The sequence below is a fragment of the Oenanthe melanoleuca genome, chromosome 4A (genome assembly GCF_029582105.1).
Source record: "Oenanthe melanoleuca isolate GR-GAL-2019-014 chromosome 4A, OMel1.0, whole genome shotgun sequence".
NCBI classification, from domain to species: domain Eukaryota; kingdom Metazoa; phylum Chordata; class Aves; order Passeriformes; family Muscicapidae; genus Oenanthe; species Oenanthe melanoleuca.
The window spans coordinates 40,254-58,585 of record NC_079338.1 but is presented as its reverse complement, the minus strand read 5'-3'; the positions used below and the strand labels follow the sequence as shown (position 1 = coordinate 58,585).

Below are 18,332 nucleotides of genomic sequence, written 5' to 3'. Positions count from 1 at the left end.
TGCCCCATGAGAGCTGCCACAAGATGTCCCAACAAGGGAACAGATATACAGGTATCTGGGGCAGATCTCTCAGTGCCAGGGGCCATGGAGCCTGGCCTCTGCTGCCCTTGTCCCCTCATTCTCCTGGCCCATGGACTTCTTGTTATGCTGGGTTTTTTAAAGATGTCCAGTCACTGTGGGAAAGCTTATTTCCTGTGGCTTTAATTAGATTATGCTGGAAGAAACAGCAAGACAAAGGGGCTCCCAGCCTGGCCTTGGCTCTGTGTTTTGCTCTTGTTTTTCACTGCAGATTGAAACAACAGGAAATCTGGTGTGGAGATAGATGAGCAGGATGTGGTTCCCCTGACTCCTGACCCCTTGCCTACTTCCATGTACCCCTGGCACCTGGTGTGGTGTGACCAGTCTTGTGAGGTACCAGCTGGCAGGACGCTGGTGCTGCCACTGCCCCAGCAAAGGATTCCATTGCCTAGGGGAAATGTCAGGCTTGGAGACTGCCCATCCAGGCAAAAAGGTGAGGAATGAGAGAATAGAGAAGCTGGCCAGCTGCTGCCTCTGACGCACCTCAGGGCCCCATGTGCTCTGTCTCCACAGCAGGCAGAGTGCTGTGGGAGCTGTTTCAGGAACACAGCTGGGAAAATAAACAATAGGAAACTCCACAAGTGTCAAGTGTTGTGGCTTTAGGTGAGGTGCCTCTTGGGTGGAAATCCCTACATTCCCCATGCACAGGGGGATATGCCCGCCTTGCCGCCCACGCAAGCGCGGGGTAAGCCGGGGCGCCTCTGCAGTTCCCTGCCTGTCTGTGTATGTCGCTTGACCCTAGCCACCCGGGATAGCCCGCGCCTCTCCGAGCGCTGCCCGTGTCCCATTAGACGAGATCAGACGAGCTGTTTACACTCCTCTGCCCGGGGCACCAAGGAGCTCACGGTGGCGGAGACCCTGCGCTGCTGCCCCGCCGGGAGGTGCCGGCGGCGGGGCCTGCTCCCCGCCTCTGTGGCCGTCCCAGGCAGATCCCACCTCCTGGCCAGCTTGTGCCTGCAGAAGCTCCACATCCAGAGCTGCCTCCTCTCTCCGGGGAGAGCCCGGAGCCACAGGGAGCTCGGCTCCACTGCCTCCAGGCCGGTGGACAAGGTGCTCGGGGCGCTGGTGGTGGAGCTTGGCCTCAACAGGACAGACGAGCTGCCGGAGCTCTGGCTCGGTCACCACGAGCTCGACTCCCCGTCGGACCTGCCGGCCAGCTACTGAGGCTGGAGCGCGGCTGGGGCGGGGGGCTCGCAGCTCAGCCCCCCGGTGAGCACGTCCCGGCCGCCCCAGGCACCGGCGCTGCGGGCGCGGGCAACGCTCGGAACCCACCGAGCGCGGGAAGGGGCGGGAGGAGGAGCTGGGCCGCGCTGCCTGTCCCAAAGCGCGCAGGCAAGGAGCTCGAGCGCCGTGTAAGAACATCTGGAAGGATCGTTGTTCCGTCGCCTGTGGCCCTTGTCCATTTCGCCGAAGAACTTTGTGTGAAGCAGCCCTTAGTGGAAGGAGGGTGGGCGCCCCGCAGCTCCACTGCGTTTTCTCGGCTCATGATGTTCTCATCCTGTTCTTGAAAATCATACAACTTCCTTAGTAACTTTTCTAATTAAAATTTCTAATTAATTCTTTTAATAAATCACGAACGGTGTCATTTTCCACCGTAGCCAAGCACTTAGCAAGGTTTGTCATAAGCTGCTATTGTGGGAACACAGGTCGGGAAAATTACTAAAGCTTTTAAGTTTTGCTAAACCAGCCTTGATATGCTTCATTCGACTAAGCATGGGAGAGATATATTGCTGAAACTGGACACACGGAATACAGAATTTATAGACTACAAGGATATTTTGCAGAACCCAGAGATAAAGAAACAAACAAAGACAATTCAGCAATAGTCTTAGCTGGGAAAAAAGACTGAAAATGCGGACTAATTAGCACGAGAAGCAAAAAAAATCTATAACCAGTAGAAGATAAAATACTATTTAATGAAGAGAACTATGTATTTTATAGCCAATGAACATTAATTTCTTTGCTAAATATGTATAAATTTGTATAAATAGTGAAAAGTTTTGAAAGTGTGCATGTATCACAGGTGGAGCTCCCCCTATTCACCCAGCACTGTGAATAAAGTAATGCTGCTCTCTAATCTAAACGCGGAGTTTAATTTATCCCGACGTTTTCAGAGACAGTGTTACCCTGGGGAATAGGACCTCTGTCCCAGCCACACCGTGCTACGGGAGCGCTGTTGTGGGGACGTGCTTAGGCGTGGGGCTGCCTGGCAGGGTGCGGCGGCCTGGGCCTGGCTCGCGGGCTCCGGAGCACTGTGGGGACACGTCGGCCTCCCTGGGGATGGCAGCTGCGACAACTTGACCCCCCAACTGCCTTCAAGAGTGGGCGCTAAGGTCCAGCGTCAGGTTTGGGGGCTGCCTGGAGTCCCAGCTCTGCCCCGGGAGTGGCCGTGGCAGGGGGAAGGCACAGGTGTGGGAGGTCAGGTGTGGGCAGGGCGAGGTCCCGGTCACAGGTGTTACCCCGGGTTCGGCTCCCGACACTCACACACTCTCCCAAACCGCAGGGCCAGACCGTGGCGGGCTGTCGCAAGCCATCAGCGATGAACACGGACACGGTGCACGGCTAGAAGCAGGGAGTCCCGGAGCGGGGTGTCCCCGTCGGGGCTGCCCGCAAGGGACAAACCCTGCCGGGCTCCCCGCCGCCTCGCGAGCGGCCCTGGACCTCCGAGCCGCCAGGGGGCGACGATGTCGCTGCCACCATGCTTTGTCCTTCCGCGGCGGACCGGAAGCACCAGTCCTTTCTCGGCAGAGCGCAGCCATGGTGAGAGCGCGGTGGCGCCGCTCCCCGCCGCCATCCGCCGCCATCCACTGCTACCCCGGGCCGTGGCCGCCCCCCTCGGGGCGACAAGCGTGGGAGGGAGCCCAGCGCTAGGGTCCGAGGGGTGGGGGTCCGAAGGGGCCGGGGAGGGATGGCTGGATGGGGGTCGGGCCTGGCGGCGGCCCGTAACACACCCTTTAACGCGTCCCGTCCTGTAGGCCCGCGGCCCCAAGAAGCATCTGAAGCGCGTGGCTGCACCCAAGCATTGGATGCTGGACAAGCTGACAGGCGTCTTCGTGAGTGCAGGCCTGGTTTGGGGTTGAAGCTCGGATCGGGCTTGGGTCCGGGGTCGGAGGTGGGGCCGGGGCCGGGGCCGGGCTGGTCGTGGCAGGCGCAGTCACATCAGGGGTGCTGCGCCGGGGCGAGCGGTAAACAGTGGCAGTTGGATAGGGCAGGAGGTGTTGGTTTAACGTTAGGGTCTTTGTGAATAGCATTCGTGTTCCCTCTGTGTGCGGATGATATCATGGGGTCATTGGCTATTCTCTTTTAACCTACCTGTTGTGCTTTTCCACCTCCGGGTTGAGATGGATGGTTATGCTCTGTTTGGGGCAGTTTTGTGAGGCTCGTAAGACATTGGGGAAACTGCTGTTAATAACAAGAACAGGGGGCTTCAGGCAGTCGCTGCCTGCGTGGCAGCTGCGCTTTGTGCTGCTGCCCTTCTGTGCTCTTGCGGGAGCTCTTGGCACCATAGTTTCCTTCTCTGGGGTGGCTGATGCTGCTTGAGCCTCCAGCAGAAAGCTTCTGTCCACAGGCACCCCGCCCATCAACAGGCCCTCACAAGCTGAGGGAGTGCCTTCCCCTCATCATCTTCTTGCGCAACCGGCTGAAGTATGCTCTGACAGGAGATGAGGTCAAGAAGATCTGCATGCAGAGGTTCATCAAAATAGATGGCAAAGTCCGCACCGACATCACCTACCCTGCAGGCTTCATGGGTGAGTACGGTTGGGGGAATTCCATAGGCAGCTGTCCTACACTGGCAGGGGAGTGTTTTGTGGGGCTGGCATTATTTGAGGGGTAAGGTTTCCCTGCTGGATTTAATGAAGAAACATATAAGCAGTTGTTATTTAGTTTGGAATTGTGTGCTGCAGTGAATTCCATAATCAGATACCTGTAGCCTGTAAGTGCCTGCTTGACCTGGGTAAGTTGCTGTTCAGATTCCACCCTTCAGCAGTTTTTGCTAATTTGCAGTCTGTCACAGGAAAGATGTGAGCCTGTGATCAAGGGTAGATTGCAGCCTCATCAATCATACCCTCATTATTCAGCAGTCTCTGTTTCATGAGCTTGATCCCAAGTTAGGGTCTTGGGTAACGAGCTGGTAACAGCAGCTGTTGTATTTTCCTGTCTGCAATCAGATGTCATCAGCATTGAGAAGACAGGTGAGCATTTCCGCCTGGTGTATGATACCAAAGGCCGGTTTGCTGTTCACCGCATCACACCTGAGGAGGCCAAGGTGAGGAGCTTCGATGTGTTGTAAGTGTGGGTCTGGTTTGGGTTTGCCATCTCCTTAATGAGAGCTGATGTCTCTCTTCCCTGACAGTTGAGGCCGTGCTGCACTGGAGATTGGGGCGCTCAGTGTTGTGGTGAAGCCTGGGTCGGGGGAGTCTCTTGGTTACATGAAAGTAGTTCACAGATGGGTGTAGGTGCATTGTCTGGTGCTGGAGATGAAGTTGTTTGTATGGGCTGGGTCAGAGAATTTTGGGGTGGAGGAGAGTCTTGGTTTTGCCAGCTAACAATGACTGGAAACATGGAACTGTCTGTGGTGTAAAAACCTTGAACTTCTTCCCAGAACAGCAAAACTGCCGACTCACCCTGGATGCTGGGGAGCAACTTCTCATGCATTTTCCTTAACTCAGGCATGGTGTGTGCCTGAGCTACAAGGCCGTGCTGTGCTTTGTGTCTCCTTCCATAAGGCAGGCTTTGCAGGCACGCAGCTGTGTGGATGGCAGAGCTGGCTGTGCTGGAGCCAGCTGTGGTGTGGTTCTCCTTGTGATGTTCTTCTCTGGCTGCTCTGCTCTGTGTTGATATATGAAGTCCAGAGAGGCTGTGAGGGAGTTAGGGTGACAGGCAGGAGGGAAATCAGTGCCTTGGAAGACTCTCTCTTGGGTCCTAAAGAAATGCAGCTTTTGTCTCTGCCTGCTTACAGGCTTCCGGAAAAAATAAAGGAGTTGCCCTGGTAAAGACTTCCCTGTGAGAATGTAGCCAGTGTTTGTGGGGAGGCTGAAGCCCGAGGTGGGCTGCTGCTGCCAACAGCAAAGGTGTTTTTGGGTGGGGCTGTAGCAGAGCTGCTTGGCAACTGTTCAGAAGTTGTCACTACGGCAGGGAGTTGGACAAGTCACTCTGTGGGCTCATGTTATGAGCCCTGAGTGCCCACCTGCTGGCTGGTGGCTCTTGGAGTACAAGAGTTCCCTAGTCCATGGCATTGCTGGTTGCCTCAGCTGAGAGGTGTTGGCTTTTGTTTGCAGTACAAGCTGTGCAAGGTGAGGAAGATCTTTGTGGGCACCAAAGGAATCCCTCACTTGGTCACTCATGATGCCCGCACTATCCGCTATCCAGACCCCCTCATCAAGGTGAATGATACAGTCCAGATTGACCTGGAGACAGGCAAGATCACAGACTTCATAAAGTTTGACACAGGTAGGTCTTGCATCCCATTAAAGCATTGTACGCTTCTCTGCTGGGGAGAACAGTGTGGAAGTTAAATGCCAGGCATATTTGCACTGAAATAGGCAGTGGTGGCAACCTTTGGAACGGGTTTGTGTCCCAGGAGCATGTCCACCTGGAGCTGGAGCAGGAGATTATTCCTGTGTCCTGTCAGTGGGAAGCATTCGCCAGGGACTTTGTAGTTCTGAGGCACCAGGTAGAAGCAGCAGGCTGGTGGGGAGGTGCTTCAGCTTGTGTCTTCATGGTGAGAGGTGGTTTCAGTCACAGCTGTGAGCAGTGCTAGCACCAGCAGGTTGAGAATGTTTGGCACGGACAGGGAAGTGGAAGGATTTCACAGCACTTGGTGCTAGCTCTTGTCACACCTATATTCCCTTACTCAGGTAACCTGTGCATGGTGACTGGTGGTGCCAACTTGGGCCGTATTGGGGTGATCACCAACCGGGAGAGGCACCCCGGGTCGTTTGACGTGGTTCATGTGAAGGACGCCAACGGCAACAGCTTTGCCACCAGGCTCTCCAACATCTTCGTTATTGGCAAAGTAAGGCTGTGGGGACACCAGGTGGGGGTTTCTCTCTTGTGAGGAGGGTCTGCTGGCTGAGGCAAAGAGCCTTGGTGTTTCTTTAGGCAGCTTTCTTCCCACACAGTGGAGTTTCAGTGCTGGCCTCTGTTCTTACTGAGCTCCCTGTATTTCTTCCTACTCTGGAAAGGAGAAAAAGCATTTGCAACTTTAGGAATGAGGATGTTTTCAAGAAGCAGTCCTGAAACCTGAGAGCTAGGGGCTGAGCAGTGCTCAGACTTTGGTGTGATCTTGGTAGCTGCTGTGACTCACGAGTGCCCCCCACAAAGCCTGTGCTGCTTTGCCATCCCTGACAGGCTCTTTGTCCAGGTTGCGGAGGGGCCATGGTTTGGTTTTGGCTGAAGCACATTCTTCACCGATGTGACTGACAGGCAGCTGTAGACCTGTGCATCCATGGCACCTTCCCCAGCAGCCTCTGCTGCGCCAGTGCTACCACCATGTTTACCTGGCTCAGCATGAGCAGGGGTGGGCTTCTGCTGCTTTCTCCCTTAGAGGGAGAGCTGTGCTGCTCTCTGGGTTTCCTCATGTGGTTTCTTCCCCTTACTGCAGGGCAACAAGCCGTGGATCTCCTTGCCCCGTGGAAAGGGCATCCGCCTGACCATTGCTGAAGAGAGAGACAAGAGACTGGCAGCCAAGCAGAGCAGCGGATAAAGTCCAGCTCAGGCTGGCCGTGGTGCTGTCAGTGTGTTCATTAAATCGTTTACTACATGGCTCTGACTGGCTGGGGAGCATCCTGGGGAGGGGAGTCTTGCTGCCAGTACATGACATGTGCCAGGCCCTGCTCTTCATAAGACCCTGCTTCTCTGGGGAGACTCCCATCAATCTGAGGGACTACCACAGCCATATTCCAGAAGGGCAAGGAAGAAGAGTGGGAGAGCCGTCAGACTGCTCTGTCTGTCCCTGGGAAGGTGTCGGTACAAATGCTCTTGGATGTGCAGGAGAAGTAGGGATCTGGGGAGCGCTAGCTTGGCTCTCTGTATCCAGTGGTGCCAGGTCAGCTTTAGGGGTTACCCCAGCTATGTTAGCTTCAAGGGTGTTGGCACTCAGTGTCCAAGCCTGGCTGGTGGCCATGCACTGGGGAGATTCTTCGGGCTGCTCCTCTGTCTTTTCTGTGGAGGTGGAGAGTGCAAGTGATCACACTGACAGCCTGGACTAAGTGGGAAGGGAATGGGCTACTGGGGACACTGAGCAGCTGCCTGGCAGTCAGCTGATGCCCTGCAGGAACCAGGATGGGAACCAGTTGTGGCTTTGGCAGTGGCCCTGGAGGATAAGGTGGGCAGGTGTGGGCAGTGTGGAAGGGCAGCCGCACATCTGAGCTGTGCCGGCAGGGGTGCAGGGAGCACTCTAGGGAAGGGGAGGCTGTGCCTGGGGAAGGGGAGCTCTGGGGGCTCTCCTACTCTGCCTGCCTGCTTTGGCCTTACAAGCACCTGTCTTCCAAGATGGATGGGGCACAGAAGTGCATGATTTGAAAACTGGCATCTTTTATTTGGCTTCATCAGGTGTCCATTGTGAAATGTATTTGAGCCTCATTAAGTGTCTGCAGGCAGCTGTATTCTGCTGTCAGGAAGGCTGAATGACTTTGGCGCTGCCCATGGTCCTATCCCTCAAGTGTTACTGTGCTACTTCCTCTGGGTATTGTGCAGGCTCAGAGCAGCAGCATCTCCAGGGACTTTGATGGTGATTGCAGTGCTTGGGCTGTCCTCTGATGCACAGATGTGAGCAGTCAGTTAAAATCCCCACATTTTCATGCACAGGACCAAAAGCAAAAACCACCACAGTTTTTATGTTGTGAAAAAGCTCCAGAAAATTGCCAGTTGAATATTTGAGAAAGTAAAACTCAACTTTTATACTAGCAAAAAAAATTACAAAATGGCAATGAAACCAATGAAACGGGAAAATTTGGGGTGAAATGTTTGCAGTTTGGGAGTGGTCTTGCAGTATATTATCCAGTGTGGGTTAACCAGGTTAAGTTGCTTTGTGTGGGGTATCCAAATGACTTGTCTGCTGCGCATTACCGCGGTGGATCTGGTGTGTGTCATCGCCTGCTGTTCCTCGGGCGTCTCCCGCCTCCGCCCGTGTCCTTTCCCTGCTCCTCGGCCGTGACCTCCGCGCCGGCGGCGCCGCCCTGCGGTCAGGAGCTGCTCCTGCAGCCAGGAAAGCCGCGTTGTACCTTGCCCGAGCAGGGTGTCCCCTGCTGCCCTCCGCTGGCCAGAATGCGAACTGCAGATGAGGGGTGACCCCGCGTGCGCGGCGGGAGCCGCCTCCCGGTCCCGGTCCCGGTCCCGGTCCCGGTCCTGGTCCTGGTCCTGGTCCTGGTCCTGGTCCTGGTCCTGGTCGCGGTCGCGGTCCCACGGGCACGAGCGATGGCGGCGGCTCTCGGAGTGCGAAGCGCGGAACTGCAGCGCCGCTACTGCCTCAGCGCTGCTGCCGCCGCTGCCGCCCAGCGTTTGAGCAACCTTCCGGGCCGCTGCCGGGCCTGGTGCCCGCGCGGGTGCTCGGGAGCGGCGCTGCGGAGCACCAAGAGCGGCGTGGCTGAGCACTGGCGCGGAGCCCGGCGGTGGCAGCGGCGGATGAGGGATGAGGTGGCGGGAGCGATGAGATGCCAGCCTCAGCGGGTGCGGAAGAGCCGCCTCGGGGCCGCCCGGGATGGCGGGGAAGGCGGCCACCTCCCCGGGCAGGGCTGGGCGCGTCTCCGTGTCGCCAGACCTCCCCTGAGCCTCCACCGACCCTGTTCGCCCTGTGCCGCTGCCCGAACTCCAGCATCGCCCCTGAAACCTGCCCTGTGTCCACTGGTGGCCTCTAGCCCTGTCGTGACAGCGGCAGGTTGGCCGTCGAGGGGTCCCCAGAAGCCCCTGCAGACGAAGAGATTCGTGCAAGGGATCTACAGTAAAAATAACAGCTGCTGCTGCTTCTTTCCCTCTGCCAAAGGCCGCACTGAGCGTCTAAATGTCCATTCTTCCTCGAAGCATCCCCGGGCGATGCCAGTGACTACACCCGCCTGGGGCTTGCCTGGGTCGTTAGTGTCTCTGAAACTGCGGGGAAAAAAAAAAAAACAAAAACAAAAACAAAAAAAAAAAAAAACAACAAAAAACAAACAAACAAAAACCTCTCCGATGTTTTTAGAGAGTTAAGGCATTACTTTATTCTGGCCAGGTTGTTGTTCTGGCCAGGATGTGCAGCAGAAATAATTTCATCCACACATTGTCCATGTTGGGCAGAGAAAATCAGTCAATGACACTGTTCTTTACTAGATCTTCCACATATTTTATACAGTCAAACCCCACAGAAATTAATTGGCTCAATGTTCATTATTCCCAAGTCATGCAGTTCTTAGTATTTGGTTTCCTATTGGATATGGATTTCTTCCTTTTCGATGCTGATTAGGTTCTCGTTCTTATCTTGTTTTCGAAGACTAGGTGTCTCTGGCCATGCCAGCGGTGGTCTGGAGTTAATGGTCGTTAATGGTTGTTTTCTTTTGTGTATCTTATGTGCTACTCCCGGTCCCTTAAACTCTGTATCATTTCTAAAGTTAGTACCGGTCTTACTCCCTCCAGGGCGTGGATTGAAGAGGTACAGGATGAGCACTTATTGGCTCGGACAGAATCTTGTTCTTCATATCTCTGTTGTTCTCTGTTGCTCTCATAGTCTCTGTCCCAGCGTCCTGCTCGCAGTATCCCACTTTCTCATTCCTTGTCCCTAGCCTGGTTTCTATGTTGGTCTGTTCTTCTGTTTTTTCTTGTTGCTCTGGCCTGCTGCTCTTTTTATTTTTTTCTTTTTCTTTTTCTTTTTCTTTTTCTTTTTCTTTTTCTTTTTCTTTTTCTTTTTCTTTTTCTTTTTCTTTTTCTTTTTCTTTTTCTTTTTCTTTTTCTTTTTTTCTTTTTCTTTTTTTTCCCCCTGTTTTCTTTTTCTCTTTTCCTGTTCCCATTACTCTGCTTCAGTCCTGTCTCTGTCTCAGTGTTCATAAACGTAGAGACAGATGAGTTTGTGCAGAAGTGATTTTACAATGGCTGTAGATTATTTTGAAGTTAATTTCCTTAGTGACTGGTAAGGAATCAACCTGAGCCATAACTTGAAATACACTCACTGTCTATATTCTCTGATGAGGGAATGCTCTGTCTAGGGAACTTGTCTGCTGGCAGAGTTTGTTTGTCTGAGCCTTCATTTGAAAATGTCTGTTGTGCCTTGAGACGCAGAGTACAGAAGTATTCCCCTTCCAAAGCCATTTGAAGATAATGAAGACTGTTGCGTATAAGTTTTACTGGCATTTCATTTTCTTTGGAGGAAAATCCGATAGTTGTTTACGGATATTATTGCAATAACAGTGGTCTGTGAAAATAATGAAAGTATTGTAAGTGCCTTGTAGTGCTTCCCCTGCCCCCCCCCCCCCCCCCGCCTTGTTCTGCAGGGGAATAAAACTTATAGTTCAATAGCAGTGTAATTAATTCCATGCAAAGTTCGTGACTTTGGGAATGCTGGTAAAATTAAAAGTTTGAACTCTTCCCTGTGGTGCAACCTCATAGAAATGAACAGCCTTATTATGTCAGGTTAATGTTTTTGATTATTTTAAATATCAATAATTCCATTCATCTCCAACACATATAACTGGGTATTGAGTTCATGTTGTGCATTTCATGTGCTCATTTCTCATTTATTCCCTGAGGCTACTGATGATAAAAGGCTTTTTTACTTTGATCCAGAGAGGTGGAAAATTCTGTCTGACAAGCTCTTGGGCTCTGGTAGCACTTGGCAATGCAGCTTGTTCTACAAATCTTCACTCTGATTTTTCACCCTGGCACAACTCAAGCCCAGTCTGCCAGAAACAGCTCCTGTAGAGCTGCTGTTCTGCTGTCTGTGTCCCTTTGTGTTGGAGATTTCCTGCTGGCTCTGTGGTCATAGCAGTTCTCAGCCCAGCCCCAGCCTTGTCAAGCAGGGAGATGCAGAGATGCAGGTGGGCCTCCTTTTGTCTCAGCTGATGCCCTTCGGCAGTGTTTGCAGGTTAATGGGAGCTGGGAGACACCCGCTGCTTCACTCCGAAGTTCATCAGGAGCAAAAGTGTCTGTTCATTTGCCCATCTGTGACTGGACAATTCCAGCAGCTTATTGCAGAGATTAGGTCAGTCTGTTGTTCCGACGCTCTATGATTTAAAGTCATTTCTGCTGTTCGAGCCAATACTGTAACAGTGCACAAATAGGTTTTCTGTGTGGCTGGCATGGAGCTTTGCTCCTGAGCTGGGCACTTACTCTGTTTGCTGCCTCTTCTACAGTAAGGGCTCACTGCAAAGTTAATTGCAGGAGTGGATAGTGTGAACGCACTTGTGAATATTAGTCTGGGAAAGTGGATTGTTTTTCAGGGTTGGTCGGTTTGTTTTGCACCAGTCAGCCCTGCTAGGACTTATAATTCAGTGGGAAAAATAAAAGAGAAAAGCTTCATGTTTGTATTTACCATCAGTACTACACTACCGAACGATTCAGTATGGTGTCACAAACAGATGTTGGGGGTGTTGTCACAAACAGACGCGACACCCGCCCTCCCGCGTTCCAGCGTTGCCAGGAGCCGGGCCCGTGTCCGGATCGCCGCGTTCTGATCGCCGCGTTCGGATCGCCGTGTCCGGGTCGCCGTGTCCGGATCGCCGCGTTCGGATCGCCCTGTTCGGGTCGCCGTGTCCGGATCGCCGCGTTCGGATCGCCGTGTCCGGGTCGCCGTGTCCGGATCGCCGCGTTCGGATCGCCCTGTTCGGATCGCCGTGTCCCGGGTCGCCGTGTCTCGGGTCGCGGCTTCCCCGCGGCCGGGACCCTCTCCTCGCACCCCCGCAGGCTCCCGCAGGCTCTATGTCGTCGCCGGGGCGGTCCGAGGCGGCGGAGCAGACTCTGCTCGTGGGGAACTTGGAGAGCCGGGTCAGGGAGGAGATCCTCTACGAGCTCTTCCTGCAGGTAGCGGACGGGTACCCTTTATCTATCGAAATGCTGTTCTAATGCTCGAGAAGAAAAAAATCCACCAATGGGATATTCGTTTAGGAGAGCTGGACAACATGCTCGCAGAAGTCCCTTCCAACCCCGACCCTACAGTGACCGTATAGAAACACAAAGTAGTTGGACCTGTTGAAGCCTGAGCTTAATTCCTACCTGTTTTCAAGACTGAACAGTAGTCTGCTGTATAACTGTAAATTTGAGCTTAAGCAAGTTTATCTTCTTAGAGGACATGAGTAATACAATACAAAATGCAAAAGTGATAAAGATGCTCTTAGACCACAGTTTTGCATTGCTCTTCTGCATAGCCTGCAGCAGTCATCCAACTGCCATCTTTAATCTCAGTCTTTAGGTCATCCCAGTAACTTGTCTTTTTCCCTCATTTTAGCTTGTTTTCATTCAGGTTTCCCTTTTGCTGCAACAGCCTATGCTTCTTATTGTAGTCTTGCTCTGTCTTGGAAAATATCTAGGTCAATATTCCTGCTATGGCATAGTCCTAAACATGCACCCCTGACCTCTTCCCCTCCATCAAATGATGAGCGAGTATCTACTGCTACTTCTAAACTAATAATGTTTTTATTTAGGATCTGGAAGGTAACTTTTTCATTGAAATCAGTAAATTAGTCTTCCCCTTTGGGAGACTAATTATTGTGGTATGGTATTGTAAAAATAATAAAAATTCTGGTTATGAAGGACTAAACATGAGCTGATGCTTGATTCCCTTTTAACATTTGTGGAGCTGACTTGTGCTTGTAAAAGGTTATTTGAGCTTTGGGAATATGGAGAGATATTTTCAAAGTAAGAAACTTACGGTTTTTGACTATGGCCAAAGAGAAATAAATATTCAAAACACAATTACGTGTCAGTCTCTGCTAAGTATAGAAATTTCTTTCAGGCTGGCCCATTAACCAAAGTGACGATTTGTGAGGACAAAGAAGGAAAACCTAAGTCTTTTGGATATGTCTGCTTTAAACACAAAGTATCAGTGCCTTATGCAAAAGCTCTGCTGGACGGAATCCGTTTGTATGGAAGACCAATTACTGTGCAGTATTGGAGGGGTATGTTTCATAGTCCCAATGGTAAAGTTTAAATGTAAATTTTTAAACTTTTTTTTTTTTAAGAACAGTTTTGAATCCTGCAGTCTTTTACAAAGATAACATTTTGTAGTTGGAAAAATTAATTTTTTGTTAAGAAACAAAGACTTCCTGTGGCTTTTTGCATAGGTATTTTTTTGTTTACTTAGACAATATAATAAATTGGTTCAGAACAGCGTAACTTGCAAGCTGCTGTATGGAAAACAGCAATCCAGGTTTTCATGCCAGATTACATTTAGGAATTGGGGTGTAACATTACCTTTCAGTCTGACAGAAAAAATTGATTCAGTACAGCCAGCCACTATGGAGCTTTCTGCTTGCCAGAGACGATGGTATTGCAGTGTGTCTCACATGATAGCTTGTTGAAGCTTCAGCAGAAAGTGATCTCATCACTAGTATGCCTTAACAAATCTACCTGACCTTGCCTTGGCAGGGTGCCAGGCAAGTTGCTCACTTGGGAATTTTTCAAGGTCCTTGTTGGAATGCTTTGTTCCACATTGACTTTAACATTGGTTAAACCAGGTTTGAAGAATGTGCAGATGTGCATGCCTTTACAGTACCAATAGGTACTGCAGTTACAAATATTTACCAAATAGAGATAAAGAAATTAAAAGAATACCATGTTTTCCACCTTATGTGACAACTAGCTGGCAATTTAACTTTAAATCAGGTTATGTCTCTGTTCTAAATTTGCCATGAAAAATTTGTCTACTTTTCTGAACTATATTAGTAGTTGTTGTAAAATAACTTTATTCTCAAACATTCTGTGTTATTTTATAGTTTTAATTGTGTAAGACATAATGCATGCAAAATTCTTTAAAATTTCCTCTTCACAATGTTAACAACGCAAGTTTCTATTTCTCTAAATGTACCATGTTTTAGCATAGCAGTACCCAGTAAAGAGTTCAATGGGTTAACAATTTCCTTATTAGCTGTACCTTCAGACTCATCTTTTTCTCCCTGTCAGAATCAAACTGCACAATTCAAGACTGCACAGAGTTCTCCTGAATTCCTGAATTGGCCATATCCAAGTGACATATCCAAGTGCACCAAGCAGGACGAAAGAAAGAGAAAATGGCAAAGTTGTGACAATGACACTAGTACTGAAGATAATAAAAGGAAACAAAGACAGCATGGCCAAAACTGAGGGGGAAAAAAAAGCCAAGAAAAAGACACATTATTACTGGATAAATATTTTTTGTTATTATATTTGCTTTCATCTTTGAACTTTATTAAAGAAGGAATGTTAAAGATTCATAGTATTTTTGAAATGTGTTAAGCATGGAAACTTAGAATATCCTGGGTTGTAAGGGTCATCGAGTCCAGCCTGACCTGCACCCTCCATGCTGTCTCCCTTCCCATCCCCTCCCAGCACACCAGCCCTCTCGGGAACAAGCTCTCCCCAAAACCCTACCAGAGCCCACTAAACTCGCAAGTTCTGGCTTTTGTGCCCCTTCTACATTGTCTGCTACAACTGAAAGTCTGGCTGGCTCCACTGCACTTGCATTGACCCTTTAAGTAGCTGCAAATTTCATATGCCCAGCTACACCAACTTCTTACCTTTACTTATCCTTAATAAAAGGCATTGATTTGAAATATATCCACAGAATAGTTAATTGGTGGCTCTTGAGACCATTTTGTCTAATTACACCCCCGAGGCAGGGTCACCTGGAGATGAAACAGGAATGTGTGGACGGAGGTTTCTGTCTTGAACGTCTCCGGAGAAAGAGACTCCACAAATTCTGGGAAAACTGTCCCAGTGCTCTACCACCCTCAATGTAAAGAAGTCCTTCCTCATGTTAAGGTGAAGTTTGGTTGTTCATTACCACTGAAGTCAATGGCTGTCAGCTTGTGCAGCTGTTTATACTTATGAGTAGGTAATCAGAATAACCACTAGTAAATAACCACAAGTAGAAGAGTTTATTGATTTTTTTTGGTAGCAGATGGACCAAATTTTTCAACAGTTTTTCAACAATGGTTCAATTCTTGTGACTTTAATACATGCAGAAATAATTCTGCACTTAACAAGAATGACAGTTTGTCTAAATAGAAAATAGATTATTTTCCAAATCCACAAAAATGTGAAACAAATAATTGCTAATTGTGTGGAAGACCTGTCTTGCACTGTTGCAGCTATCCTTACTCCTAAAATAATCTAAGCCTAATATAAAAAACTCCAAACCCAGGAATAAACCATAACCAATTGTTTACCACTAAAATCTACAGAAACATTACCTGAGCAAATCACACTGGTAACAATAACAGCTATTTTCTGTCATGTTCTTCACAAAACTGGATGAAAATTTGATGGCATACTGCAAAGCATGACAATAAACGCAAAAATGCTTCTTTATTTCTGTGCAAAATGTTAAATGGCTGAAACAAATAACACAGCATCCCTAGAATTAAAAAAAAAAAAAAAACAACACAAATTAAATTATTAGATGGTGCATTAAGTGAAAAAGCTGTTCCATGTACTTAGATCTAGCTTTGGCTTCAATTTGGATTGAAATAATGTGTAGAAATGCATCTCCTTTTTCACTGTGAGAACAGCTTGTGCAGAGAGCAGTTAAGCAGTCCCCATCCTCAGAGGTTTCCAGACCAGGCTGGATGCAGCCCTGAGCAACATGGCCTAACATAACACCTAATCCTGCAATGACTGCTCTAAAACCTACCTGAGGTCACTTCTAACACAAATGATTGTATTCTGACAGAGTACTGTGATAGAACTACACTCAGGAAGAATCTACCAGCATTTCCGTTTGAAGGTTCACCATCACTTACTTCCTTAGACAAAATACCCTCAACTGGTATCTGATAATTTACAAGCAAGCTTGCATTTGAAACCAAACTTTGTTGGAAGTAAGTTAGACTGTGATACTATTAAGTGTTGAGAGCCTGAAGAATGATTCAGCAAGAAGGATTCACCTCAAAAATAAAACAGACTGAAAAGTATACAAAACTTTCTACCTGGATATCCAGCATCATTTTCATATACATTTTACATTAAATATACTTTAAGAATGACAAAGGTCTAATTTTTGATGAACCATCAAGTGTATCTTTACGCTGGGAGCAAGAACTTCAACAGTCAAATGTCCTGTCTCTGCCTCCTAATCATTTTTGCATTCCTCATGGACTGAACGCAGTGCATTGAGGGCTTCCACTGTCACTGTGAGCTTTCCAATTACTGCACTGGCATCTTGTGAATCAAAAACTAGAAAGGAAACATCAGAAAACAGCATTAGCTATTTAACCTAAGATTTCACTATAGTTTTGATAATTTTCCCTAGTGTTTCGAAAGATTAAAGGGCAACTAGCATATGAAAAAAAAAAACCAACGGAAAAATAAATAAATAAATAAACAAACAAACAAACAAACAAACAAATAAATAAATAATCTTGCAGTTCAGGTCCTCAGGCTACTGGAAATTAACCACACTTAGAACTAGAATATGCATCAATGAAAGTATTAGTGTTGAAATTAATTTAAAAAGGAAACTATAGATATAGTAATTGTCTCTATAAAATAATTATATTTCAGAATATGTAAAGAAAGACGCTCCAAATTGTATTAAAGATGTATCTACATATATTGGAATAGTTTTAAATAAAAATACATAAATTAATGTGTTTTCTACACTGTGTTTAATGGATGGGTCCAAACCAGCCTGAACAAATCACTCAGCAAACTGTCAACTTCAAGAGCAGACTTCAGGGGACTGTATCCTTTTTACTTAAAAGAAGAGCAGGGTAGTTGTAGTTAATTATATCAGAAGATGACACTAATTATATTTTCTCACTTTTTATACTATCCTATTGTCTCTCAGACATATTGTTAGATGCTTTGACGTTAATATTTTTAAACCATCTGCTTGCTTAACCATTCACCTAATTGCTTTAAATTTCACATAAACCACTTTCACACAATCAGCAATGAAAGGAACAAAATATGAAAAAGATATATGGTTGCAATCCTCAAAAAGAATAAAGGAAGTTTAATATCTAACTTAAGAAAGACTTGTCTTCATGCGGTAGTTTCCTATGAATTTCCTTATGCCTAGATTTATTATTTTCCTTAAACCATCATCCAACTCATAGAATTTGTACATTACTAGTTAGGAATTCTGTTTTATTGTGCCCTTACATTTAATTGACATCTGTGTCCAGATCTGAAGAACTGATCCTTTTACAATGACTTAATCCAAGAAAATATACAGATATATTCTTCTGCCATGATCTAACATATTTTAACATAAAATTAATTCAAATTCTCTGAAGCATCTCAATTTTCAGAAAATACGCAAGTTTGTATGCTATAGATGCAATAAAAATCCCCAAAAAACTGTACAGTATATGCAGGAAAGGGGAGAAGTGTGGCAGGGAAAAAGAATAAAAGTATTTCTAGCTATTATTATAAATTTCATGGATATAATTAACATAAAGTAAAAATTAGTTCAAATATCTGACGATTAGGGGAAGAAATGCTCCTCACAATACTGAAGCAGTTGTCATTACATGGTAATGATTAGCTTACAGTAACCAGTAATTAAACCCAGTCCTTCTGGTGCTAATTATTCTCTCAGATGATAATTAGGAATTTTAAGAGTTTTGTGAAAAGTGACTTTCAAAAATTATGTTTACATAACTAATCAATCTTATCAAATGGGAATTATGACAGTGGGAGATATGGTCATAAATTCCAGAACAAAAGTCAATCTTCCAGTGAGAGATTACAAAATACATTTTTGGAGGAGATTTTGTACTTGGAGAAAAATTATTGGTGGAGAAAAGCTTAAGTTGCTCAGCCAGAGCAAGAAATTGATCAAATCTGTATATTATTTTTCCAGAGTATGGAAATTTGATTCTTCTTAGGATTTTCCTTATCACGTTCCTGTAACTGAGTATTTTAGCAACAGCATGGATTCAAATCATGCATGATTATGGGAATGGATAAGAAAGCCTATTTCTCTCCCTCATGATTCAGCTCCCCATTGCTCAAGGTACAGGAATTAAACACAGCAGTAGAAGTAGTGAAGTTACATTCGTCTGGCATTCTGCTGGGGCTCACTGGAACTCTGGCTATTGCAAAGGGCACCTTGTGAACCTGGGTGCTCTGCATGTGATCATTGAACCAGT

At 47.6% G+C, this 18,332-nt stretch overlaps 3 protein-coding genes across 10 annotated transcripts in view; 2 read left to right on the top strand and 1 right to left on the bottom strand.

Annotated features, from left to right (window-relative positions):
* The first annotated feature begins 2,407 nt into the window (after nucleotides 1-2,407).
* On the top strand, nucleotides 2,408-6,844 carry RPS4X (ribosomal protein S4 X-linked). Its single transcript, XM_056491583.1, has 7 exons — nucleotides 2,408-2,838; nucleotides 3,054-3,131; nucleotides 3,647-3,827; nucleotides 4,248-4,345; nucleotides 5,358-5,529; nucleotides 5,937-6,094; nucleotides 6,683-6,844. The coding sequence occupies exons 1-7, from the start codon at nucleotides 2,836-2,838 to the stop codon at nucleotides 6,782-6,784; spliced, it is 792 nt and encodes a 263-aa protein (XP_056347558.1). The 5' UTR covers nucleotides 2,408-2,835; the 3' UTR covers nucleotides 6,785-6,844.
* A 4,713-nt stretch (nucleotides 6,845-11,557) lies between these two features.
* On the top strand, nucleotides 11,558-15,017 carry RBM11 (RNA binding motif protein 11). Its single transcript, XM_056491585.1, has 3 exons — nucleotides 11,558-12,063; nucleotides 12,995-13,157; nucleotides 14,161-15,017. Exons 1-3 carry the CDS (start codon nucleotides 11,962-11,964, stop codon nucleotides 14,199-14,201), a joined length of 306 nt encoding a protein of 101 aa, XP_056347560.1. The 5' UTR covers nucleotides 11,558-11,961; the 3' UTR covers nucleotides 14,202-15,017.
* Nucleotides 15,018-15,092: 75 nt separating this feature from the next.
* Nucleotides 15,093-18,332, bottom strand: part of LOC130253205 (protein fantom-like) — a 39,374-nt gene continuing 36,134 nt past the window's right edge. For all 8 annotated transcript variants that reach the window (XM_056491575.1, XM_056491574.1, XM_056491573.1 and 5 more), the window contains one exon: nucleotides 15,093-16,410. In XM_056491575.1, the coding sequence (XP_056347550.1) occupies nucleotides 16,307-16,410 (104 nt within the window). In that variant the 3' untranslated portion in view covers nucleotides 15,093-16,306. The remainder of the gene's footprint in view (nucleotides 16,411-18,332) is intronic.

What these genes read in the sequence shown, in the direction of transcription:
- RPS4X (XM_056491583.1), top strand. An exon ending in CTACCCTGCAGGCTTCATGG is followed by an intron (nt 3,828 to 4,247) that starts GTGAGTACGGTT and finishes GTCTGCAATCAG; the next exon opens with ATGTCATCAGCATTGAGAAG. An exon ending in TCACACCTGAGGAGGCCAAG is followed by an intron (nt 4,346 to 5,357) that starts GTGAGGAGCTTC and finishes TTTTGTTTGCAG; the next exon opens with TACAAGCTGTGCAAGGTGAG.
- RBM11 (XM_056491585.1), top strand. Translation starts at nt 11,962, where the DNA reads ATGTCGTCGCCGGGGCGGTCCGAGGCGGCGGAGCAGACTCTGCTCGTG. An exon ending in TCTACGAGCTCTTCCTGCAG is followed by an intron (nt 12,064 to 12,994) that starts GTAGCGGACGGG and finishes AATTTCTTTCAG; the next exon opens with GCTGGCCCATTAACCAAAGT. An exon ending in TACTGTGCAGTATTGGAGGG is followed by an intron (nt 13,158 to 14,160) that starts GTATGTTTCATA and finishes TCTCCCTGTCAG; the next exon opens with AATCAAACTGCACAATTCAA.